The sequence below is a fragment of the Nipponia nippon genome, unplaced genomic scaffold (assembly GCF_047370975.1).
Source record: "Nipponia nippon isolate SJK-2023a ecotype South Korea unplaced genomic scaffold, ASM4737097v1 scaffold_4, whole genome shotgun sequence".
Lineage (NCBI taxonomy): Eukaryota > Metazoa > Chordata > Aves > Pelecaniformes > Threskiornithidae > Nipponia > Nipponia nippon.
In genome coordinates, this window is record NW_028262358.1 from 100,224,030 (window position 1) to 100,250,269 (window position 26,240).

Sequence of the window (26,240 nt, forward strand, 5' to 3'; positions counted from 1 at the left end):
TGGCTCTGCAAACACGCAGGGAGCAGGAGGGAGCAGGCGTGGAAAAAGCGGGAAACATCACAGGCACCGCAACTCTCTGCTTTGCATGTGAGGAAGCAGAGCCCTACGTGTCGTGGATGGGGAGCAGGAGACTCCTTGACAAATTTTCTCCAAAGGGGCGAGTTTGGATAAGTTTGAGGATAAAAACAAGGAAGGTTATTTCAACATTACAATAAATTGATTCTGAGAGCTCTGAGCCTTCTCTGACATGGCAGTCCATGGAAGCTGTAAGGGTGTTCTTCTCTTCATGCGTCTTTTAAGTTAATTGTGTTAAAGTGGATTATCCTTGTGCTGGCAAGGTCCTACACCTGCTGTCCTCCAGGAGTACAGACAGCAGTGGAACAACTGACCTCTTTTCTGTTGGTTATCCATTGTTTCAGCTATATACACGATGTCCCTGAATATTACTGCTATATCCCAGCAAACCAAATTATTCCAGGCTGTAAAATATATTTCAATAGATGCATCACAAAAAAAATCTTCCCTCCCATATTCAGAGGTACCGTTTGCCCTGCCTTCCTCCACAAAGATGGATGTGGCAATGATGAGACATGGCTAATGAAATAATTCAGGAAAGCATTAAATACCTTCTTAGCTATCTTTGAACTGATGTGGCAGCTGGGGACAAGGAGAAGCCAGCTGCCCACGGAACACGAGCGACTGCTCCATAGTCAGGCAGCAGGCTCTTTCTAGGCACCTCCCAGGCCAGCAGGATACGAGAGCACAGGATAGGTGCCGTCATTAACAGACCAACTCCCATCCTGCCTTTTCCACCATCTGTCTCTGCCCACTCTTATCAAACACCAAACCTCAAAAGAGACATTACTCAGCGCTGATAAGGACACCGGCATCTGACCTCCACCTCTGCCCCTCTTTTGCAGAACAAAAGTGAAACGTAACCACCTGCCCCAGCATTTTTTTGCTTAAGCGAAGCCTGAATAAATGTGTAGCAGAGGCTTTGATTGATGTATTTTGTACAGTTGCATCTCCATTTATGAAACTATTTGAGTTCATTTGTCAACACGTGTTTAATTTTTTCCATAGAGAGGGTTACCAGCATAAGTTTATACCCACAGCAAAATTCTCTACACTGCAATATGGAATTTGCCTTGAAAACAAATTCAGTTGAAAAGGACAGATAAAGATCCAAGTGTTTAAAAGTTATCTGAATGCTGACAGCATTTGGTTAAGAGCACGTAATTTTGATTGCGAACTTTTTGACTTCCAAGACCTAATGAAGAATCTCAAACACACACCTGTGCGTGACGAGGAAAAAGAATGAAAATACAGAGTTCTCAACAGAACTCCAACTTTATTTCACTATCTCTCAACTACAACTGCAGCCCAGGGCTGGTTTATAACAGCAGAATGAGTTTACTTTTTCTGCAGTCTAGTAAGACATAATAAAGCAATAATAAACTGTACTTTACTAGCTGGATTGCCAAAGCATTTATGGGTTCTGAGCTTGATGACATTTTTGCAATATGCATTGATCAAACATTAAGTCATGGCGGAAGAACCTTGTTTATTTTGGGGGAAGAAAAGGGATGGGAAGTAAATATTTTAAAATATAATTTCATTTATCAACATCATTTAAGCTAATTCAAATTGGAATGTTTATGCACATAATACAGTCTTTATTATTAAAGACATAGCAGATTCTAAAGTAATGTTCATTTTGCAAATGAATGAAAATTAGTTTAATATTCCTATTGCTGATAAATTATCTTCAATTAAAATGCTGATGTACAAGATAATGGAAAAGGCACAGTGGATGCAGTTGAGAGTCAAGCGAAATCTTTATATCTGAGTGTTATTGCAAACCTATTTTTTCAAAATCAAATATCCCTTTTATGGATAGAAGATATTGTTCTAACTCTGTGACAGCCATACTCTCCTGGGAACTTCCTAATTCCTGAAAATCCAGATATGAGCATTCATTCAAGTCACATATGAACGATCACCTGAGAAATCTTTCAGAATGTGAATAAAAGATGAGGATTTACCAGGTCACTGAGTTGTGCTATATTATACTTACAGGAAAAGAAACCATATACACATCATAAAAACCATCAATGCACACTTTACGCACACGAAAAAAAAGCCATGATGCCCCAGCCTCACAGGGACAGACCCCACCTCTGAGTTAAGGCAGCGCCATGGAAACCCAAATAAAGATCAATCCCAAAAGGTTCTTCTTAAGCACCTCAAAATGCATTAGAAACCTGAATAGCAGTGAAGAGAATTAAAGGATTGGACACTGTACAAGAACATTTGCTCTTAAATGCTTACCTCATATACATATAGATATACACACACACACACATATATATATATGCATGAAATACAGGCATATCGCAGTAAGGCAAATTTAAGGTGTTCTGCCCCTATGCAAGTTAGGAGAAGAAATAAAAGTCTCAGTTCCTCAAGCGTAAGAAATTGCTTCTCAGTTCACTCTCAGGTGCATAGCTGCATGAGATGCCTCCTGCATTTAGATCTAATAAAATGTAATTTACAGGTCCTGTTCAAATCTGATACATGTTTGCATTACTGATATACCTGGAGAAACTATTCTTTATTACGCTAGAATGAGATACAGAATTGCAATGGAAATAGCATTTCTCTGCAGGGAAAAAAAACCAGCACTATTTAAAAGACAGAAAAAGATTTTTTATTCTCATACAAAACAACATTAAAAGGGACAATTCAAAGGAACCTGGGGGTAGACAAAAGGGTGAGCTATATAGACAAAACATGGACACAAGATTTTAAAAAACCCCCAACCTATACAATTATTTTCAGTGTATTTCCGAATGGGTGAAGTACCTTCTGAATAAAAAATCACCTGCTCTTTTCACCATTGCATTTAGGTGCTGTAGGACACCCTTACAAGTGGCTATTGAAAGACGTGGTGACATTCACATAACCTCACCCAGCTCATTTTGTTTCAAGTGCACAAGTTCTGGCTGCAGGAAAGTTCAAGGCAAAGAAATACAAACACGGGTTCTGCTCCCCCAGCTCAAAGCCATCCTCCGTGTAATGGTTTCCTCTACAAATAAGGCATAGCGGTTCAAGTACTACATTAAACGTAATCAAACAATGGGAAAGAAAACCACCTGTGAACTCTTTCCAGAAAAGTACTTTATTAGGGAGGATAAAAAGCACTGTTCAGACAGTCTGAATAGGCATGGCCTTCTGCGCTGTCGGGCTCCTCGGGCTCAAAGTCATCCGGGTCTGGGGGCAACTGGTCGGTATCTTCATCGGAAGTGGAAGGGCGCGTGAGGATTATCCGAGGTATCTTCAGCAAGATGCGAAAGATTGCAGAGAAAAGACTCAGATCAAGAGGGGGGAAGTGTTTAAAGGGGATATTTTAAAGGTACAGGGGAAGCAGGTGATGCGAAAAACATGTGAGAGATGTAACAGCGCAGGGCTTCCTGACGGGCAAACTGTTCTATGCCAAAAATTGCATTGATAATTAAAGCAAAATTGAGATAAATTGCCTTTTCCTCTCATTAGCTAATTTAAAAAAAAAAACAAACAACTTCCATAGGAAAAAAGAAAAAGATAAAAAGATCTTTAAAAAATAAAGACAAGTAAATATGAAAAATATACATCTACTTCTATTTAAGTTCATTATTCATTAAATTCATGCACCTGAAAGCAATAAAGGACTAATTAAGGACCATAAAGCATATAAATTATCCATCTCTGAAAAACTGCATATTTTGGCTTTTTTACTGACAAAATACATTTAAGGGAAACATTAAGACAAAATATCAATGTGTAAATTCATTAGCTAATAAATATGCATACATGGTTTTGATTCATATCCATTTTTGGCCAAGAACGTCATGCTCTTTGAGAACTATACTGTAATATTTTAAAATTAATTTAAATGCTGTAACTGAGAAGAGAGAAGAATCTCAGGTTCTTTATGTATAGCCAAATAATGTACCAGTAATGGTTTGTATCAATGAATGGACTATTACAAATTTAACTCTGATGCACAAAGTCATTCCACTTTTCACTAATTTAAAAAAAAAAGTTTAACATGCAATGAAAACAGATATAACAGCAAGTCTATATATCTAATGAGCAGATAATATAATCATGTGTAATAAATAAAATGTCCACCTTACCAGTAGTCTGAAAATTTTCAAGAAAGGTAGTATTTCTTATTTATCACCTACTTTGTTGCATTTCTTCATGTTTTATAAGAATGTTTAAAGTTGAGCCCACACAATTCAATCATTTATACATTATTTCCTTGCTGTACATTATTTGATTGAGGAAATGGCATGAGCACATAGATGCTTCGTGGCTGTTCAGCTAGGTAGCCGTTAGGTTTCTGCACTGAAGGAAAATGAATTATTCCCCAGGCTCCACCGACTGCATGAGCTCCGACTCCACTGACTACTGGGGGGCCTTGCACCCCCCTGGCTCACGGGCAGGCACACCTCACGTAGGTACCAAAATGCAGGTGTCAGTCCAGAGTTGAATCTCATCCATCATTGCCGTAAACTAATTTTAAAACCAGTTATAAATTCAGTTATATTCCCTGGTGTAGTGAATGCCCAATTATATCTCTTTTCTTTTCCCTTTTGCTTAGACTAAGGAGGACACATTTCTGGAAGCTTTAAATAACTTGTATATATCCTAAGTACTGGCCAAGCTAACGACTCCTGGGAAGATTTGCTTCTGTCATGCACACCTGACAGCATTTATAAGCTTTCCATGCACTGGATGTTTCTCTTGGCTCTATTCATTGCTGACAGATGTTTCTTTCCTAACAATAGCCAGCAGCCAGCTGTTTTGTGCTACAGCAAATGCACATCCTATACGTTACAGGTGGCATACTGGGTCATATATTGAAATTCTGCCATCTCAAAAATTAGTGGGGAGGTCTATGCCCTATCTGAAGTTACCTGCACAAATATCCAGGACCAGGCTTTGCATTTCATTGAGCTGTCTGTTCAAAGCTCAGGGAAGACCTTTCTTTGCATACTGTGCCACTCAAAAATACACATGGGCACATTTTCCTGAGACCAGGCATGCATTGCATTAGCAAGTATAAAGGAAGAGTCGACGGTACTTCTTTTTCCTTTTGAAGAATAGCCCTTAGCCATTTTGAATGTCAGTTATTGAAATACTCTTTATCAGCATGGTTTCTAGTCCCCAGCGATCCCACTTGCAAGGAATCAAATCCAATTCTCTAAAAAAGCTTTTCTTCAGACATTTCATGGAGCCTGATTCCTGCATACTATCTTTCAAATATTATGATGGGACTAGGTCTTACAATCACAAAGGGAATTTAATTGATGAAATGGAAAATTTTAAAAAAATCCATCTGCTGGTGAGGCATAACCCTAAAAATTTAAACTAATAACATGAAGTTCTTGTGAGTTATTTCACTCTACCACCACCCCCAAACAGACACACTCAGAGTTTTGCTTTGGCACAAAGGTCCTTTGGAGACTTTTTTTTTTAGGCACTCTGTAATACTCCTTATTTTAGAGACCATTATTCATTTTAATTATCACAAATAAAAAAAATCAGTCCTCCTGTTTTTTTCTTTTTTAATTAATCATCTACATCTGAAAGAAACATAAATCTGAGACTGTAACAATATTGCTAGAGGAATGAACCCCACAGGATGCTCAGTCCTGGCACGAATACCCTTTTGCATTTCTCCCTATGTTCGATATGCTGCAATCCGTAGCTAGACTTTCACAACTTTCCCGAAAACTTGTCTCATTTCCTGATGACACACTCTCTCCTATGCCCACAGTCGGAAAGCCTGCACACCTCTAGCACCTGAGCTGTGGCGGAGCCTCTGGAGGACATCCCCTCCCCGCCAGCAACACGACTGCTACCAACGCCCCTGGTTAGGCTCCAAGTTAGACGACTGCCTGCCCACGGGTTCATGCTTGTCCAACGTTTCTACAGTAATTGTATCAACCGCTTCCATGAAATAAGTGGTGTTGAGGGAAGTCTTTCATCTAATCTTTCATGCTGCTGCAGATAAAGAGGAACCAGCACCAAATGACCAACCAACTTTCTACAGAGAAGGCTGACCAGTGTCTCAGCCCAGAGGCACGGCAAAGGCTGGAAACCTGCGCTCCCAAGAGGAGAGCGGGCTCAGCTCTGATCTACAGCAGTCCCTCTGTATCCTCTCCAGGCAGATGAAAGCTCACACATACACCCACTCACGCTGATTTGGAGACATACCACTGAGTTTCTCTAACAAATCAAGTATTCTGGTCCAAGTGCAGCTGAATCCTCTGTCCCTCTGCTTTCTGCACATCTCCCTGCCCACTCTCTCTCTGAAACCCCATGTGAAGCCATACTGCTGCTGTCCCCAAACCCACCGCTGCTCCTTCCTCTGTGGCCAATCGTTCTGCTCCGCGCCCGCCTCCCCGATGGGATGTGGAGGAGCCCTGATTTCCTCACAGCTGAATCACAGGTACCAATGACAAAACAACTCTTGGTTGTGGATTGTGCCACCTACGCAACTGCAAATTGAGAGCAAACCCAATTAAGTAATAGAGTATGCATTTGTACAAGGTCTAATTCAGTGAAAAGAGGCTCAGGCCTCTACTTTCTCTCTCCTAGCATCAAAGGTTATCAATGTAAAAACAAAACAACACAAAATGGATGTAAGAAACACACATCACAGCTGTAACCACAGTAACCTTTCCATCTTCACCTAACTATCCCCTAGGAACACAGTGCTCTCCATCACTGCCTTCACGTTCACCCTAGCTCCAGGAAAATCACAATCTAAGCTTTAACAGCTTCCTTTACTCTTCCAATTTTGTTTTTAAAAAACAAAAAACAAAACAAAGTAACAAAACTCAACAACCCTAAACTTGAATTATCTTTTGTTCCATCCTTTTCTCAAACCCAGTGCTTCTCTTCCCAGAATCCCAGGTGGATTTTACCCTTGCTTTCAGATTTCTATGTTCATTTTCATTGACCACAGCTTCCCCCAATTAAATAGGCAGGCTTTGCTCTTGGAGCTTTTCTTCAATATTCATATTTCAATGTACATTTCCTGGTGCATCACAACTGAAGGAAGACAGGACAACAGATTTCATGTGCAAAAAAATGTCACAGCAAAGAGGAAGCAAACTATTTCCACTGCCCATTACAGGCAGTGCAAGACATTTAAGATGGAAACAAGGAAAACCTTTCCAGCACAGGCAGCTGAGCTCAAGTTACTTGCCTAAGGCATGTGGGAAGGTGTGGAATTTCCATCTTCTACCAGTAACTCTTCAGAAAAAGTTGATCCTGGTGTAGCAGGACAGATTATCCAGGATCCTGTGTTGTTCCATAGTTTTACTCCACTAGTTTTTAATGAATAGTGTCTGAACTTGTTTAAAATATTTCTGTTGAAATCGCAAAGTCCTCCTCCTCACTTTCCATCATCATGCACTCATTATTAAAATAATACCTGAAGTACCAGTCAATCCCAAACCATCAAAATATCCAGAAGACTTTTTCAGAAAAATGTATGATTAATCATTGGAAACAGGTTACTATTTTCCTTTTTTCTCCTGAAATTATATTTTCAGTGCCTAAAAAGTAAACTTCACAAAGGACATGTCCTGTAGCAAAACCAGTGTGTTCACTATGGGAATTTCTTGTTTGTGTCTTTCTTACACTTTTTCAACATAAACACTAAGACTTCGGACACTAAAAAGATTCACTAAAAATTTCATTTTTGTTTCAGTCAGGCATAGCTAAAAATCAATTTATTTCAGACACTCTCATTTAATGGAATTACCACCCTCCATTGAAAGTTGGAGTCCTTCAACTGAAGCACAGACACGGGCTGTCTGTGCACTCCCAGTCCACTGCAAGAAGCAGTAAAACAAACCCATCTAAATAACCTGGGGCAATTCAGCTGCGGTGATGGCTGCAAAAATTTTTTCATATTGAAACAGGCTAGGAACAACTAGCTATGATACTTCAGTTGAAAGCATCTTCTTAAAGCATGGTAAATTAGATGTCCTGCCAACAGGTTAACATCCAGTAATTTTTAACTTCCAGTTGTGCACATTTGCTTTCCTTTTCCACTTCTAATAAAAATGTTTGTCCAAAAGGTTGCAGAACAGTCCATAAAGGACAGTTCATTATGTCTTTTTATAACCTTTTCAAAACCAAAACCAAACAGAACAACCCCCATCATCTTTTTTCTCTTTTATAAGCCTTCCCCTGACCTCCCCCCTCACAGGCCCATGCTCCAATCTTAGCAGAAGAAGAAAGCGCTCAAGGCAAGAGTCATGGCTAAAGCCTGAGCTTCACATGAAAGGAGTAACCAGCAGCAAAGCAAAGTAACCAGCTGGGCAAAGCAGAGCTGAGGGCAAGGCCAGCCGCCGGGGAGAGAGGCTACGAATCAGAAGGTGATATGACACATGAAAAGCCCAAGTTTGAAAGAATAGGGGCAGGGGAAAAGGATTTGGATTGGCCTTTTGGAAGAAAACCAAACACACTTTTAATCCTAGTTCAAACAGATCACTTTTTAAAGAAAATATTCCCCAGCAGAAAATACCTCTAATAGAGAAGCCTGCTAGTTCAACTCCATATATCTAAATAGTATGTATTTTTTAAATTTGACTTAATAGCTGATCTTCATTGACACCAGTGCTAAGGCTGGTACCCTTCAGCTGGTGGAAACAGAGGAAAACAAAATAAATCTACCCAGTTGAGAGCATTTGCAGGGGTTTGCGTAAACCTCATGAATAATGTTAAGATTTCATACTTAATTTCACCTTTTTTGTCATCACTAGTGATGGCAGTAGTATTTTAGACTTGAACAACAGGAAATTCAGACTGCTTACTAAACAATGAAAACATGCCTTAGCTAGATGCATTTGATAATGACTGCATTCATAGAACAAATTGTCTAAATCAAATTTAAAGTGAAGGAGGGCATTTAGTCATGCCTAAAAAGTGTTACATAGCTGGATTTTTAAAAATTTTTAAATAATAATTTTAAAAAGAAGATGCCAAAATGCATCCAACAAGAACAGCAGAGAATGGGCTGATCAACTGCTGCACGGTTCAGACCAAACTGGCATCTGGTGTCTTTTTTAATTAAAGTGATGCGATGTTTTGCTCCCAAAGACAGAGACAACAGATAAAAGCAACCTTCTCCTCAAAAGAAAACGTACAGGAAATACAAGTTAGAGAGGAAGAAAGAGATCTAATTAATTCCTTGTGAATTTATTACCCACAAGCAATCTCACCACCAGGCAAGGAAGGCGGCTGGGGCAGGGGGCGAAGGGGGTATGACAAAAAACATCTAATGCGCAACCGGGTGTAGGAAACCGTATGAATTTGCAAGCCCTGTGTAGGCATTCAACACAGCTTCCCTTTTATAGCATGTTATCAGGAACATTTTAACTGGCACGTGCTTTATAGTGCACCCTCAACACTCGTGGTCTTGGAAATCCATGGCTGCATCCCTCTTCCTGGCACATTATAGTGCTGTTTCACTGCTTTCGAGGCCTGTGCCCAAACTCCAGAAATTCTGAAGTCAGATGGAGAGAGAGTTATAAACCCTGGGGAAGATAAATCTATGGTCAGGCATGGACGAAGTGCCTCGTTACGCTGGGCAGCAGAAGACCTCTGCACAAGGAGAGTGGGGTGGCCTGTGCTGCTGCGCTCAGGGTGGCCAGCTCGTGCCAGCACCTATTGCTGCTCAGGGTTGGGAGAGGGGAGCACATAATTCAGCTCATCCTTACGCTTGGAGCAGCCACACCGCTCTCGAGCACTGCCAAAGACTTGCACCTGTGCTTTGGCACCGTGTTTTTGAACGCATTGCCTCAATTTTGCGTGCAGCAGCCCGGTGAGGGCCCTGGGCAGGGGCTGCCCTACCAGCCTGTCCCTATTCCCTGAGCTTGTTGCTCTTCGCACACTGTGCCTGGTGATTTGCTCTGAAATCTAATTCAGCTCAGCCTGATTTCCTGGGGGTTTGATGCATCAGACAAGTGCCACTCCAGGTGCTTTCCCCTAAAATTTCCTCTGTAGGAATTTTCTAGAGACTGATATCTTTTAGAGGCCAGGTTTAAAACTGGGTATTTTCTCTACTTCTTATTGGGGTAGCAAGAGAACACCTTGAATGTTTTATCTGTCTCCCAGTGTGTAGTATATATAACATTTGGGCATATCACATTTAAAGCGAAGCTCCTTTCTGTTCTTCCTATCTGGTAGTTCAGTGCCTCCCAAGGGCAATGCACAAGGCAAGGAAGGTGGAGTTCAGTCAAACTTTCATAGCGGACAAAAATGAAAGATCAATGTCCATTGTGTCATATCTGCAATGCTGTCGGACACAAAAGGCTTTTATATGATTCAAACTGCTTATGAAAATTGTCCTTGCTCCATTTCTTTCATCTTCTAATGTACCACTGGGTAGTGACTTCCCTGACACTGGAACCTGATACATAGATTTTCATTTAAGTGCTTTCTGTGCAATCATTTATGGCCTGATGCTATAAAAACATTGAAGAAAATGCACTGCTTTGATCGCACTGGGAGGCTTAAAAGGTACTGCCCTCATAAGCAGTGCTAGCCAGGGCCCAAGTTACCAACCCCTTGATTTTGAAGAACACTCATCACCCCTGTGAAAGGCAGTGGTCATACCTGAACACCTGCAGGAATTCAGTACAGCCTCCTCCCCTGCTGAATTCCCACAGAGCCAGTGAGGACACCTTTCACAAGGGGAGATGTTGCTGATTGTGTGGTTGTTCAAATATTTATCCTCTTATTCTCGAATAGTATGCTATGTCCTACAGCATGGTTCCAGGTGCCTTGCTTGAGTCTACTTGTCTTTTGTATGTACTTTCACTTATATTGTCTGCAGTGCTTATATTGTCTACCATATGATGGATTTACTTGGCAGATTTTTTTTTCTTTACCTTTGAGGTATTTGAATTCGGTATCTTGAAAAGATCAATTAATGACTTTTCTTTTTTAAACATTTTTTCTATTTAGCATTGTTAATTACAAGCCCTGCAAAATCCAAGAATTTAAAGTTTGAAGTGAGTCAATTCTGACCGAGTCCTATGAGAAACCTACTTAAAAGGAAGAGAGGAAAAAAGATACGCTGTGCAAACAGAAGTATTTGTTTGGAGCAGGAACTTAATCCCAAATTCACAAGATAAGTTCCCTAACCACTATGCTACGGAGGTAAATACAGTGCCTATACCACACACCTTTTATCTTTCATCCAGACTCAGAAATACTCAGTTACCTAGATAAAAGTGGAATCAAACCAGCAGATGAAATGGAGAAGGAGACCACATGGCAGATGGGTGCTTACACTCCGCTGAAGCTCACACGATCCATACAAGGTTAGCGAAGCCCACAAGGCTGCGCATGGGCTTCTCTGCAAGCATGCATAAACCTGCACAAGATGCAAGGCAGTGAGGAGTCAGACTCCTGACTTCTAAAACTAACTTACCTTGTCAGAATAAAAAATAAAAATATAAAAATACCAACACCCTTACCTGACAAGATTAAGAGTCATGAAAATGTTCTGGAGAAGAGAGAAAGCAGTTCTTCACAAAAAACTTGAAGTGTGAAATATTAGGTCATCTGGTGTTATGGGAACACATCAATCAAACACTGTCTGTGAGCAAAATCTTTATTGTTTGAAACGAGTGTCAGAAGAAATCTGTCTTTGATGATGATAGGGACATTCTGAATCCCACTTTAGTTGTCTTCTTTTATAGTGCTTCTCTGACCTGAGTACTCTACTGTTTTTGCTTTTAAAATTAAGAAAAATTAAGACAATGACTAAAGAAACAGGAAGAAGTTCTATTATGTTTAAGTTGCATGATTTTCTGATGTGGCTAGAACTAACCTACTCAGAGGAATAAAGAAAGAGTTTGATACTTTGATTTCTGAAGATTTTTAACTGGTTAAGTGCACCAAGACTTCTTCCTGGAAAGTCTATATCAGCTGGAAATGAAGAAGATCGATCTGCTGCGATTCTCCTCCCTGTAAGGTTTCTCATGACTTGCATCTGAACAACGTGGGAGAAAGGCAGAAACCAGCAACCTACGTACTGTGGGAGCATGGTATATGCTTATTTACTTTCTGCAGGCACAGGAGCATTTCACTTTGATATACATTATAGGTTCTAGTACACCGAAGTTGTCTGTTTTCTTGCCATATTTAGGAACATTTGCTATCTCTGCATTTTTAACAGAGCTACCAAAACATCTGGCTTTCTTAGCTTGAAGAAGTTCTTCAGATTTTTCCAATACTGTAAGTTTCTTTTACACAATCACTTGTAATTGATAACTCTTACTTTAAACTTCCTTGAAAATCCTCGATATAAGTGGCACTTGTACACCTGGTGAGCTATACGAAAAAAAATCTAATTGAGGAAATTCCCAGGGCAAAGGCATACAATTAAAGAATATAATATGGTAAGAATTAAAATGAAATACTAGATTAAAATATTTAAGAGATTTGATATTCATTACAAAGTATCTAATATCCTTATGACGTTGATAGCTCCAAAAATGGATCAAAGAAGATGACACGATGATGCACGTCGTGAAGTGATAGGAGATGCTGAAACCTGTCAACACTCTCCTTTCAGTCAGACAAAATCATTGGCAATTTCAGTCAGAACTTGAATGAAAATGTTTTTGATGGAGAAAGATTGTGCAGAGTTGGTTCTATGTTTGAGAGGATGAGTAGGAAACAAGGAGCAGAGGGCAGAAGACAGAAAAATAGAGAACTGGAAATAAAGACTCCAAAATCCAAGTTAAACTTCCTTCTGTTAAAGTCAGCATGGGGCACTATTGCCAATGTTTGTATCCCTGATTTGGTTGGGTTTTTTTTTTGCCCTGCAGTTAGACATGCAATATTTTACACACAGTCCGCAGGTAGATAGCCATATCAGTTGTGGTTCTAATCTGTTATATTTTGATGCACATCTTTACATAGATACTCTTATTTTAAGGTCACATTTTAAAATCCAAAGACTTGGTTTAAGTTCTATTCATATATTTTTATTTTGATATATATGTGTTAAAGTAAAATAAACAGGTTCCGTATTTCTGAGGTGTGATTGGCATGACTGAGACAAGTCTATAAAATAAGGTATGTAAAAAAAGTACCTAATTGTAATTAAAAGTTCAGGGGCCTCTACATTTCAATAAAATACTTAATCATAATTAAAACCAAGGGCAATTCTCATTTTTCCTTTGCAAAACAATGATTAGAGTGAAAGAATTTTTCATTGTTTGTCCAATTAATTACTGGTCATTCACACTCTCATGAAATCTTAAAGCTAGCACAAAGGACTTGACATTGAGTTTGGCTGGATGAGTTAACAATTCAAACGAGCCCTTCAGAAGAAGTTAGAGCAACCAGGCCCATGGAGAACAGAGAGGAAACCTGAATCGGGCAGCAGCATCACCCTTTGTAATGTCAGAGCGCCAGGCTCGGAGACGGGATGGGTGATGGCAAGAGATGGCTAGAGGGCTATGGCTAGCAAGTAAGTGACAAATATTATCACAGCTAGCATATGCAAAGAGGATGTTTATTAAAATTCAGTAAAAATAAATAGATGAAGACAGAGTCTCCGCTGGAGGGCAGGAAACAGTGATGACATGGAAGAGAGGGAGAAGGAAGATGGGCACCATCTAGCACATAATTCAGCTTTTTCAGGAAGAATAATAGGAGCCTTTGGCTTCTTTGCCACCATGCTTCTCTCCTTCCCTCCCTTGATGTAGATGCACCCATCTTGTCTTGAAACCTAGTCAGAAATAAGAAGGAAAGAAATCTTCCTAGATTCCTAGCAAAAAAGCAGATTCTGCTTTAAAGGTCCTACTGTCATCTGCTTATCCGAACATGCAAAGTGTGTCCATAAGAAGCCAGGCTGTAAACATTTTTCAGATAAGACAGTTACTGAGGAATAAGAGGAACTTCACCAGAGCAGACCCAGAGTAAGAGCAGATGAGATACTGACCAGTTCCCGAGTCAGCAGGATACTCCTCAAAAGCCCATAATCCCCAAGACTGATGAATGCTGCTCTAGGTTAAAGGCAAGAACATACACAATTTACTACAGCCCAAAGATTTTGATTTAAAAAGAAACAAAACCAGAAATACAAATGTTTCTCCATGAAAGAACTTGCACATTGGCTACTTTGACACTTGGAACATATTCAGCCAGTTGACTCCCTCTGTGCACTGTGCTCTAAGGTAAGTAGCCTGGTCTAATCTGCCTCCTCCTCCTCCCCTTGCAGCTGAAGAACTTTAAAGTAAGGCATTATTTTCCAAGAGGCATACAACATAAAGAACGGACATTTCCTCTTTTTAGCTGAAAACACTACAAGCCAGATACTACCGCAACAGATCCAGGCCACTAGCAATGTGTGAATCAACCCTTTCAACAGCGGTTCCTCTCACGGGAAGCCTCGTGCTTCCTGCGATGCAGGTTAAGACCATAAGAAACAGCTACCAAGTAGAGCTGCACAAAAAAAAAAAAAAAAAAAAATTGATGGGAGTTTTCAGCTGGAAAAGAAAACTGGTCTAAATGTTTCACAAGATGATGTTGGAGACCAGAGGCCTCAAAAGAAGTTTCTTTAAGCAACTGAATAGAAGAGAAAACCTTTGTTAGTCCATCTCCGACAAAAGCTGCAGCTCAACCCTTCTTAAATAGTAATCCACACAGGAAACCAGAGGAAAACAGATTTGCATGGTCTATTTGCTTATTTTTCAGTCAACTAACAAATCACATTATTTTTAAAAATGTGAATGGTTAATAAAAACTGAATGTGGTCTTTGATTATAGTCTTTTATATAATAGATGAAGTTTCATTTTAGCCATTAGCTGGGTTGTGAATGGTATTCCTGGAAAAGGATTAAAAAAGGCTAGAAGAAGAGGAATTAAACAAAGCTTTCCTCTGGCATTTGCTGTAGGAGAAACAGTTGCTGCTTCGTGGTACTTCAGGCTTAATACAAGTAGTATGCTTTTTGACCTTAATCATTCAGATACCTTGATTTTATTATATCTTCCTAGTAAAGCCATAATTCCAGGTGTGCAGGCAGATGACCATGATTGGGGTAGGTCTTCAGAGAGTTGAATTTTTTAGAGAAGTCCACAGAAGTGGATCAGATTTCTAAAAGCCACCCTGCAGGCTGAGCCATTTCCTTCTGTGACATGTGTGTTAGGCTTAATCTTGTCTGACATCAGTCACCTAAAATATGGGCCTGCAGTCTTAGCCTGTCACGCAAGTTCCCCCTCTAGTCAAAAGATAAAAATGGTCACCTCCAGCTAGCAGCTCAACCTCTCCCTCCTAAAAGAGGCACCCTGGAGATGCGGCTCCTTCCATTAGCTAGAGAGGGAGTCCAGAAAACACAATAAACCCTTAAGCTGGAGGGAACGGACGTCCCCCTTAAAGTCCCCAAACGAGAGTGCTTCAAAAGCTCGTCTGCTACGCTGGTGCTTATCCAGGAGCTGAGCTCCTCCAGAAGCCACATCCTGGCTGCAGTGACAGCCAAGTAAACGCATGGTGGGGTCACTGATCTTTGGTACATGTTCTCTTACGCAGCCACTCACAAGTTTTGTGCCAGTCTTTACCATCTTTACTAGCATTAATGACAGACAACACAAAGTACTTCGCTAAGAATGATTTATTACTCACTGGGGCCATCTTACTTACTGTTATGACATGGTTTACTGTCGGGAAGGGGCTGCCCTTGGAAGAAGCTTCAGTAGGACCAGCATCAAGGGCGTCGGGTTCTGAAACGAGGGATGCCTTTAAAAACAAAGCAGCAGAAATGCATATTTTTATTCTGAATGCTGTTTAAGAAGAGCAATTCCCTCCCTCTCAGGTTAGTATACAAATGCCTGGCCCTATCATTATATATGGTTGCACAACGAAAGAAAAATATACTGCAATTATTGCCATTCCTCATTTTTGATGAACACACTGTATATTTGAACTGTTGAAATGGTCAGTTCAAGAAGTTGTAACACATAGTATCACGAGAAAAATGCTGGTTATTTGTACACGGATTAGTCCTGTCATCAAAACATTAGGACCCCTATAGCACACATGAATGCAGTAATTCCTTCTCATCTCCCACGCATACAAAAAGCAGAGATTTCTTCCTGCACTCTTTAAATAGATGAATGATTCTGCCATCTTGTGGGAGACAGAGAAATCATAACCATTTGTAGGATAACAACAGCAGGACAGAACAGCATGGAACAGAAATTTCTTCTCTTTTTTTACTTGTTTCACTATTCATTAAATGAACAGATATTAGTAGCTAGTATATTTCAAACAGTCCCAAAAATAAGAATGAATCATAGCCTCATGGAGGAAACTGAGCAAAGTGGTTGATTTTTAAGATACTGACTTTACCAGAACCTCTGCTCAGAAGTTACAGGTACACCAACTAAAAATCCTGATTTTTTTTCCCCGGTGATCTGATAATGCGAAATATGTAAAGAATTATTTAAATTCTCTCGCATTCGTTAATACACAAAAATTAGATAAGGATAATCCTTTCATAAAAGGAAAAAGGTAAAATGATACAGAATTTTATCTGTAATTAACCTTTTGAAAAATGTTAAACTAACTTCTATATGTGGATTGTGGTACACAAGCCTCTATTAATAAGTCTATAGCGTAGTTTTACAAAATTAGTAGATTAATTTATCATTAATTTGTCTTTGGCTGATATAGGTTGTGTCCTTACTCCTGGCAATTTAATAGACATGCAATATTGCTTGCTTTATCCTACCTTAATTCAACAAGGAGTATGCTGGATTAAAAACTACTAGTTTAAGCAAGTATAAATGACAGTTTAAGAGAACAAGAGCTGAAAAAAAATCACGGACCAGTTTCCCCTCAAAGTAATTTTATAAAGGCTCTCCTCCCACTCTACCTTTCTTAGCAGGTGGAAACCAAACAGTAGGTCAAAAATATATATCACAAAACTGTACGTGATCACCACTGCTCTTGGGAACCTCTGAAGCTCAAGAAAGTAGCTTCTGCTAGGAAAGATGAGGCTTGAGATGGAGCAACCCAAGAGACACATTTATCGCTTGGCACTGTAAGCCTCCATCATCAGGGGAGTTACTTTGAGCTGTTCTCTCCCAACCAAAATTTACCTCGGAAAAACAAGCTCACTGGTTTATATTTCTTTGTAACAACTGCAATGAACTCATCTAGTAAATCATATAAATCATATCTAGTAAATCAATGTCATAAGAAAGCTTCTTGGACCAAGTACAACTGCATTTGTGCTTACATAGCTGCTTACTAAGATCATTATTTTCCTTTACAAATCAGCCATTTAAGTGAGTAATCTTTTGTTAAGTACTTTGAACATAAAGATCTGAAAACCAGAACATAATAAGAAGGAATACAACAATTTAATGTCATTACCATTTCTTTATAATGTAGTCTCGGAAATATCTAAAAAGCTAAGGCAAGCCTAGATCTAGATCTCAAATTCCCCAACTCTGAGTGATTTGATTTAAAGATAACAACAAGAGAACACACTCCACATTGACAAACAACCCATCTACCTCTGCCACTCTGTCTCCTGGTTGTACCCCAGCCAAGTCTGCTGGACCATCTTTTGGCAGCCGTGCAATCACGATCCCCTGGTAACACAAAAGACAGGTTTCAGACCTGACAGGGCTTCTTCCATTGTTCTTAGATGTAAAAAGCAAAGGGGAAGTAATTAATTTTCTAGACTTGTTGTTCTGCTGCCTCTCTTAAAATAAAAACTAAATGTATTAGCACATTAGAAAGAAAAAAAAAAAAAGCCTCCATAAAAGCCTCCATGGCTTACGCATACAACAATGAACAAAAGTCATTAATTGTTTACACTGTGCCATGGGGGACAGGCTGGGAAACAAAGATTTATTTAAATGATAATTAAGTGAGAAGATGTGAGAAATACTTCTCTCAAATCAAGTTAGCTCCCGGGAATGAGCAAATGGGATGGGAAAGGCACGCGGATTGCCAAGGGAGTGACCCCAAATTGAGGTAGAAAGTGGAAACTAGCCAACGGTGTTTCAGCCATCAGGTTGTCTTTGGAAAAATCGTTGGTTTATATCAGGTTTTCTCTCCAAAATCATCCTTCCAGGAGCTTCCTTATCAAAATCTACTGCCAGCTTCTACTTTGGGAAATAAGTTACCTATGTTTACCCTTGTTAGCTTTATTTCAAAGACAGTGATGTTACATTGAAGATAACCTCAGAAAGAAAACAACAAAACACAACAGCTTCAAAGAACTGCTCATCAGTTTCTTTCTAATGATTACTAGATAAATTTTGAGTAATGAAATGCACCTCATCATTGTCTTTACATGGAGATGAGCCCTTTCCACCAGCAATGCTAATACCAAGACTCCCCATTTGACTGCACACAGTAATGGTTATCTGGAAAAGAATTATAATGGATAAGTGGCCTGATTAATCAAAAACATTGCCTATTAATTACATGAGCAATGAAAATCTACCTCCCACTCTGAACACCAACAGATTTGCCCAGCCCAGAGAAATATTGTGCTATGCTTCAACACTGGCACATGCAAGACTGGTCTTCACTCTTCAATAACACCAAGAATGCATTATTTCTCGAGGTCTGAGTCATGCCAAAACCATATAAGGCTGTTTATAAGGCTGCTGACCAAACCAGTTTCATAAACCCCACCGATCTACTGAGCATTCACGATGGCAACAACGCCAGTACACAGGAGTGAAAAGTAAACATTTTTTGATAAGTTTATGAAAAATCTTTGCCTTGGAACCTCATCTACAGTCTGATTTGCTTACTCTCAACTCTTCTGAGAACAGATAACTGAATTTGAGCACTATTACTCTAATTTTCTTTTCTTTAAACAGGCTTTCTGTATGCATGTGTTAATTCCATCAAAAGATTTGACAGTACTCTAGCCATTGACTTAAAAGTAAAAATATCAGGAAGCTTTTAAAAAAAACAGTATAAATTGTAATCTAGCTAGTCTATTCTCCTGCTGGTATCAGCAAAAATTTAGTACAAAATCTTAGATAATTTTTTGAATTTACAGAATTCACAACAAAGGACAAATAAAATTAGTTTCAGGTTCCAAAGACAGCTTGCATTTAAGAATTATTCCCCCTAGTTGTTGTTTTTTTTTTTTCTTTAGTATATAATATGCTTGGTAGTAAATAATAATTTGCTAATTGCTGAAACAACAATCATATTCTATTTAAAGAACACCTTGCCATAGTGTAGTGGAATCTGAATGCAAATTGCATTTCACCTTATCACATTAGCAAAACGCTCTTATTTTCATTGATTTGCTTCATATCTTTAAGACAATTCAGGCTTGAATAACTTGTTATACTTCAGAATTAAAAATATTTCAACACAGCTGCATTTTGAAATTTAACAAATGTATGCAGTTACTCTTGCACGTATAACATACTCATCTGAAATTCCTAATTCCTAAAACGTTATGAAAATACCCTAACAGTCAAATGAAAACTACCCTGCCAAATGTTGCTTGGACTTAGCATTACCCACACGCTCGAGACTTCACAAGCCCCGGATTACCAGCAGCGCTTTGGTGACAGGTCCCAGCACGGGTACCACACTGGGCGAGCTGCCTTTCCTGGGGCTGCATCCCACGACCCGGGGATGCAGCACAATTCTGCATCTCCCACCCCACAGGCGGTCAGCAGAAGTGTGATCTGTACTGGGCCACCCCTGGGAGCCAACCCATAAAGCACATGTCCTCCTCATGTGCTCCAAAGCATGCCAAGACAGGTTATATCCATTGAGTTCAGAGTACAGCATTCTCCCTGAACTTCAGCCCAAATCTTGCAGTTCGCACTGATAAACTTTCACTTGAACATTCCCATCCCTTTTAATGGGACGGAAGCTTTCTCATGCCGTGAGAGCAAGGCCATGCCACCGCTCCTAAACCATGGACTAAGTGAAGACTTAGCTGAGTGCCCACCTGCACACACCCTTGGCTTGACCTCAAAGCTGGATATATAAAATGAAACAGTATCGAATGGCTACAAAGAAAGTTTTGGGTGTTTTTTTAATGGAAAACTTCTTTTCCATATAAGCCAGTGGGAGCAAGGACAAACTTGAGCTTACACTCTGTGAAAGATAAGTCTCGCAACATCTACCATGCAACGTCTCCCCTTGTTTGCATCTTTTATAAACTGCCTCGCACAAGAAGCGGACTTCCCCATGGACATATGGACTTCCCCACGGGCATGCGGAGCTCCCCCCATCAGCGAGCCCAGCCCGTGAGCAGTTCAATACCTTCAGTGGGGGCTGCTGCACATCCACTGCCCTCAGTTCCTCTGGGATCCAGCTGCTCTCGCCAGGGAAGCTGCCCACTGCCGAGATGGGTGGCTGCACCTTAGTGTTAGTCCCTGGAAGAGTCTTCCCTTTCATTGCCAACTTGTGCTTCTCTTGAAGAGCTGTTCTAGTATTTCTTTGATCTCTCACGCTATCGTCGGTATCAAAAAGGCTGCCAGAAAACTTGGAAATAGGCTCCTGGGGGTTAAAGATAAAAAAGGTAAACACGGCGACAGCAAGGAGAATACCTATCTGATACCCAGACCATACCCGTGGTAAATTGAATTTGGTCCTCTCTATCATATTGCTGTACATTAGGATCTGTTTCACTGAAGACAAAACTGCAACTTTAAAGCAAACGTACAAGTACCTTTTACCATTATTTCTATGGGCATGGTTTTCCCTCAACATGGGGGTGGAAATTGTGGGAACAGGGAGAGAACTGGGATTCATACAGCCTTTCTCTAGATCCCCTGGCACATATAACACACATATAACATACATACCCAACTAAATCCTGCAATGCCCTATGAAAAGGACAGAGCATGAGAACAAGCCTATTTTGGGCAGTCTCTGGCAGCTCAGTAGCACAGAATCTGCTGTCCCAGGGCAAGGAACCACACACACGGGGCAAAGGAAAGGGCTTTCCATACAGAAAAGAAAACGTTTCTCATAGTTCCTCAAGGCTCACTTTCTATTTTTGGGAGCACAGGTGTGAGAGGGAAGGCAAGCCCCTACCTTGCACCTACATCTCTAAGAGAAGATTTAGTTTAAGTAACTGGATTGACTTTATTTAGCTGCAAATGACAGTGAGTGGAGACCTGCAAACTTAGTGATTTAGGGGTCCACTGGAAGTGGAGCCTCAAAGGTGAGGCATCCCAAAGCCTGCTTTGAAGCCTGGCTCTAGGCTTGTACCTACTCTGAGATGCAGTGAGGAACTGACAACGTCACCCCAAGCTTAGCTAAACCACAAGAGCTTGAAAAGAGAAATACACAATTAAAACACATCCACCAAACAATTAAAGCTTCCGACAAGTTTGACTGCAAAACACAATGATGTTTTCCAGTTTTCAGTTATGCTTGGCGAAGTGGTTAAATGAAATTCAGCCACGATGTCTGAATTCTGTTCACATTTTATGGATGCGTTATTTATATTTAGCTGATTTTTGCTCCTTAATTTGATGGGTAACGTTGAATCAGATCTTATTACCATAATCCTTATATCTTCTGTTGGCAGTAAAATGATGCAGCAAACAAAGGTCAACACTTTTGAAAATAAACCCCAAAAATGTCTTCCTAAGCTTGGAAGTTTAATACCAGAAATAAAAAGCAGTGGCATTACCATGAACAGCTGTGCAGAAACCCACTGGACACTTTATTTTTCAACCTGTATCGGAGCTTTCCCACAATCTCTTTTTGGTTGGGATGGAAAGAAGCATCGCCAACTCTGGGGGGAGCAAGCAAGGCATGATTGCTTCCTATTTCCACTTAAAATTAAAAGGGAATTTTTTTATCTTTAACTCACATAAAACATTCATTATCTTTCTTCTCTTGAGAGAGATTCCTCTTTAACGGTGCCAGGCTGACTAACCCAGACTCATCAGCAGTGCTGGGGTGCCATGGGTGCCGGGGAGAAAGGCCAGGAGCAAGAGCTGGGAGTGGGGGCTGGAGAAAGGGGGACACCGGCAGCAGTCAGGGGCTAGGAAGGGAGCAGAGGTCCTGGCAGAGGAGCAGGAGCCCCAATTCCTTCCTTGACTCCCAGCAAACATCTGGAGAAAAGACTGGTGAGCAATGACCTGAAAGGGAAAGGCTGCAAGAGTGCAATCACAACCTCCTTTTCCCAGGCTATGACCGAGCAGACAGCCAAGCTGCCGCCCAGGTGACAAGACACCTGGTGAGCACAGGCTAGAGAAACCACAGCATCCCGAGTTTCCCAGCCATCAGCATCCTGGAAGAACGTTACCCGAAACTAAACGTGCAGTGGAGTAGCACTGCATCCTCGCTTTTCTACCATCCAGCCCCTGGGAGACACTGAGCTTCAAGCACTGCTAACAACCCGCTTACCTGAAAGAGATGGAGGGATGTTGGTAACTGGGGATCTAAGTAGGAGTAAAATAAAAAACATATGTATCTCATCATTGCTCAGGTTACTCATCTTAACCTGCAAGTTGCACTGTACTCTTGGGGGTTGGATGGATTGTTTAATTGCAAGTAAAATAAAGGAATAAAACATTTAACATGATTCTGTACCCTCTGCACAAGCAAGGACATGAAGGTACCGGCAGTGCAGCCTCCCGCTAAGCCGAAGTGCTCAGCAGCATAGCACCGTGAGCAGACTGCAGTTTCTTGACGGACACACAACATTGTCCCTCCTGACTTCAAGGAGACTACCTACATCATCAGGATCCTCCAGTTCCTCCGCTTCTTGCTCGGGACTGATCCTTCCTTCCCTCCATTTTCCATTAGCAGAGATGAATTTGTACAGGTTACCACCATGAAAACTTTCCTTTCCTTTCAACGCGGCCCAGCGAGAGCCCTGGGAGCTCCAGTTATGGCCACTGTACAGTTTAGGAGACTTGGGAAGCCACTTAATAGAGTCCTGAGAGGAAGATGACAAAAAAAAATAGGCAATGAATAGATTTTAAGAAAGTGATTGAAGTATGTACATGCAGAAATTGTCTGGCAAGTTCTGCAAGGTATTTTATTATCTTGTAAACACTGGGTTTTCCCTTTTTACCTTGAGAGGTACCTTCAGTCCCAGAGAGACACTTTGCCAGTTAATGGGCAATACTGGTGACACAAAGAGCAAGCGAAGGCTGATGAAATTAGCGGAAGCCTTCAAGGACTTACATGAGCATGGAACCAAGCCCACCTTCAGCATCGTAAAGAAGAATTAATGATCAACAACAGTCTTCAATAATGTTATACTCTGTACTATTAAGAAAACAAACAAGAGTACTTAGACCTTTAGTGACCATCTCATCTCATAACCTGAGTTATAAAAAAAAAAAAAAGAAAAAAAAAACCCTATCAAGTCACTCCCCTCTTTTCATTATTCATTAAATAAAATGTTCCATTTGTTGAATGGTCCCAGTAGAAAGTACAATACTAAATTGATCTTTTAAGGTTTTCTGATTTTCAAAGTGATTATAATCCAGTTTTCCCAAAATGTTCATTACTTATTTACATCTAAACAACACCACCTCTTTTCTTCATATACACAAGTTCGTACATGACAAGTTGTGCTGAGGTTGCCTATATACCTTAATTTCACTGAACTTCAGAAGTCATTTTTCAAAGTAACCTTTATCTTTCTTTCAAGCTTCATTTTAATCTCGCCTTTAAATTTTCTTATGGTGACACAAATCCAATGGCAGAAAGCAGCCTGACGCCACGTAGATACATTAAGGCACATGCTCCAAAAAGGCAAAGAGATGGAGAACACAAACTAACAAAAAAAATTATCAACATGCTTACAGTGCGGCTATCAGCAACACACAGTGACTTTCACATTGTTTAAACAGATACTTGATTCAGATTTAACAATTCTTTAAGCTCCCATTTTTCCATTTTAATGCAGAACGGTTATGTTCACACACACACACACACACACACAGATTTCTTGCTGTTAGCAGCACCCCAGATGTCACCATCTCTATTAAATCTAAGGTTGAGAAAGAAAAGGAGACAGGACAAGGCTGTCCATGCTGGACATACTGATTCATCTTCAGCTGCTGAAGGAGCTCCCCTCGGGATTCTTCATTTGCTTTTGGTTTTAGGACAGCTGAAAAGACTAGGAAATGGACAATATCTCAGCATCTCGTTGGAAAAGATTATAGACCTTTCTGTGAGCCCTGAAAAGATCATAGCCCAAACAGAGGATTATTTGCATTGTACATAGAAGGCACGATTGGCCTCTATAGGAAATTTGCTGTTAAACCACGTTTTGAACTGCACTGACACTCAGCGATACCACTGTTTGCTGATAAATAGCCCATATTTCTGGTTATTCTAAACCACATCGCTCAGGACACTCGAGCTGATGATTGTCAATTTAGTTCACCAGTGAATTGAATGCGAAAGTAGCACAAGCGATCATGACACGGCAGCGGCTCCTATTCCTCCTGACAATTCAAAACGCAAGGCAGGATATCTCCTGGTATTTCTTTACGCTTGCCTTGAATAAGAAAACATAGAGTACCGTTAAGTAGAAGCTTTGTTTCCTATGAATATTAACTAGGTGGATAGCAATTCTAATCAGATAGGTAAATAGCACACTAGCTGAAACAGTTTGCTATTGTTTTGGTCTGTTTTATTTCAGAATAGCTAATGCGACACCTCCCAATGTTCAGGGTATTTCCAGAGACAGTTAAAATCCTTGTCAACTTTTAAGCTCATTATGAAGTCATAAAGCAATTTCAACTCTAAAAATAAACACAGATACAGTGAAGCATTTAACTTCTTCTGAGGGAATGTCTCATCCTTGTTTGACCCTGATCCCTAATCCTAAAAAACAGCTTCTCAAACCCAGCCTGCCAAATTCTGTAAGACCAGTAAAAGGCTATTCTCTCAAGGTAGCAGATACAGATTTCAAATTAAGCTTATGCTGACAATCCCTTCACCATCTTAGGCATATATTCAACGGCTGTGGTAGCCTCCCATAGGCACGAGGAGCAAGCTGATGTCCGTCAGTAGATTTGACATCCCTACGCCCCTCGCAGCTGAGCTGGGAAGGCAGAGCTGCAGGGCACTCCTGCTCCCTGCCTGTCGTCTCCTACGGCAGGATGGTTCTCCTCATGCTGCCAAACAGCTATAAGAGCACTTCAGTACCTGTTTCACACCTCACACCTTCTGTAACCTAAGAGATTTTAGTCTTCAATATTCTCGATCTACAGTACTTTAAATAGAAACAAAATGACAATTCTGGGTAAGAGCTGTTCACTAGGTCTATACAATACCGTGGATGGCATTATCTTTATGAAAGCAGTTTCAGAGTTTGGTTATAGCAACGGCACAAGATTGAATGGAACGACCAGAAGTGCCTTTTAGCCTACATTTGCACGTATCGGTTGTAAGCAAAACACCCCATGGATTATGCTTTCATGAAATAAAATGGAGAAACAAAGCCAATGAATGCTGCTGTTGTGAGTGTAGGCTAACATTACTTTGAAAACAAATCTTAATCATTTTCTACAGCTTGATCCTTTTTGATGAAAGGAAAGGGGGAGGGGGTGGAAATAAGAAGATAGTGGACTTTTAATCCAGAGTTCAGTAGCAATATAAAGTGGGGAACAGAGAATGCCAGGGAGGCTGTTTCCAGACCCACTGACTGCCAGGGTGTTACCGTGCCCGGCTCTTCACGTCCTTTGGGACAAAGCCAAGAGCAGCCAAGGTGCCACGCAATGCCGTGACCTCTCAGTGAGGCCAGTCACATGCAGTTTGCTACAAGGAAGAGACGAAAGGTACAGCTCTGTTTGCTGTGCTTTAATGCAAAGTGACCACTTGGTCTGATTTTTTTGCTGGATTTTGTTTTCCCTCCCCAAAATAAAACCAACTCCTTACTCCGATGTATTAATGAAAATTGCGTTAGATGGGCAATAAGCTTCCATCACCCTTCAAGTTGGAAATTGCTACAGTTCAGCAAACAGATAGTAGATTTGTACTCCAAAAATAAAGCTATCTTAAAAAACCTCCAGTAATTTATTAGCTCATTCTCATTATATTAAATACTTTGAGACAAAAGAGGTTATTGGCAAATATCCTAATATTAAGAGAGAAAAATCAGTTCTCCTTACAGAATTTTACAGATAATTGGTCTTCTTACTACCCAGGTAAGGTAGGGAGTTTC

General features: G+C 40.4%; 1 protein-coding gene across 1 annotated transcript in view; it reads right to left on the minus strand.

Moving 5' to 3' along the window:
• Positions 1–2,782: 2,782 nt before the first annotated feature.
• The window catches only part of LRRC1 (leucine rich repeat containing 1), a 103,189-nt gene continuing 79,731 nt past the window's right edge, over positions 2,783–26,240 (minus strand). Inside the window, exons 15-20 of the mRNA XM_087777107.1 lie at positions 22,788–22,991; positions 20,354–20,590; positions 18,382–18,471; positions 17,611–17,688; positions 15,731–15,826; positions 2,783–3,337 (exon numbers count right to left, since the gene is read on the minus strand). Coding sequence (XP_087633233.1) covers positions 3,185–3,337; positions 15,731–15,826; positions 17,611–17,688; positions 18,382–18,471; positions 20,354–20,590; positions 22,788–22,991 — 858 coding nt within the window. The 3' untranslated portion in view covers positions 2,783–3,184. The remainder of the gene's footprint in view (positions 3,338–15,730; positions 15,827–17,610; positions 17,689–18,381; positions 18,472–20,353; positions 20,591–22,787; positions 22,992–26,240) is intronic.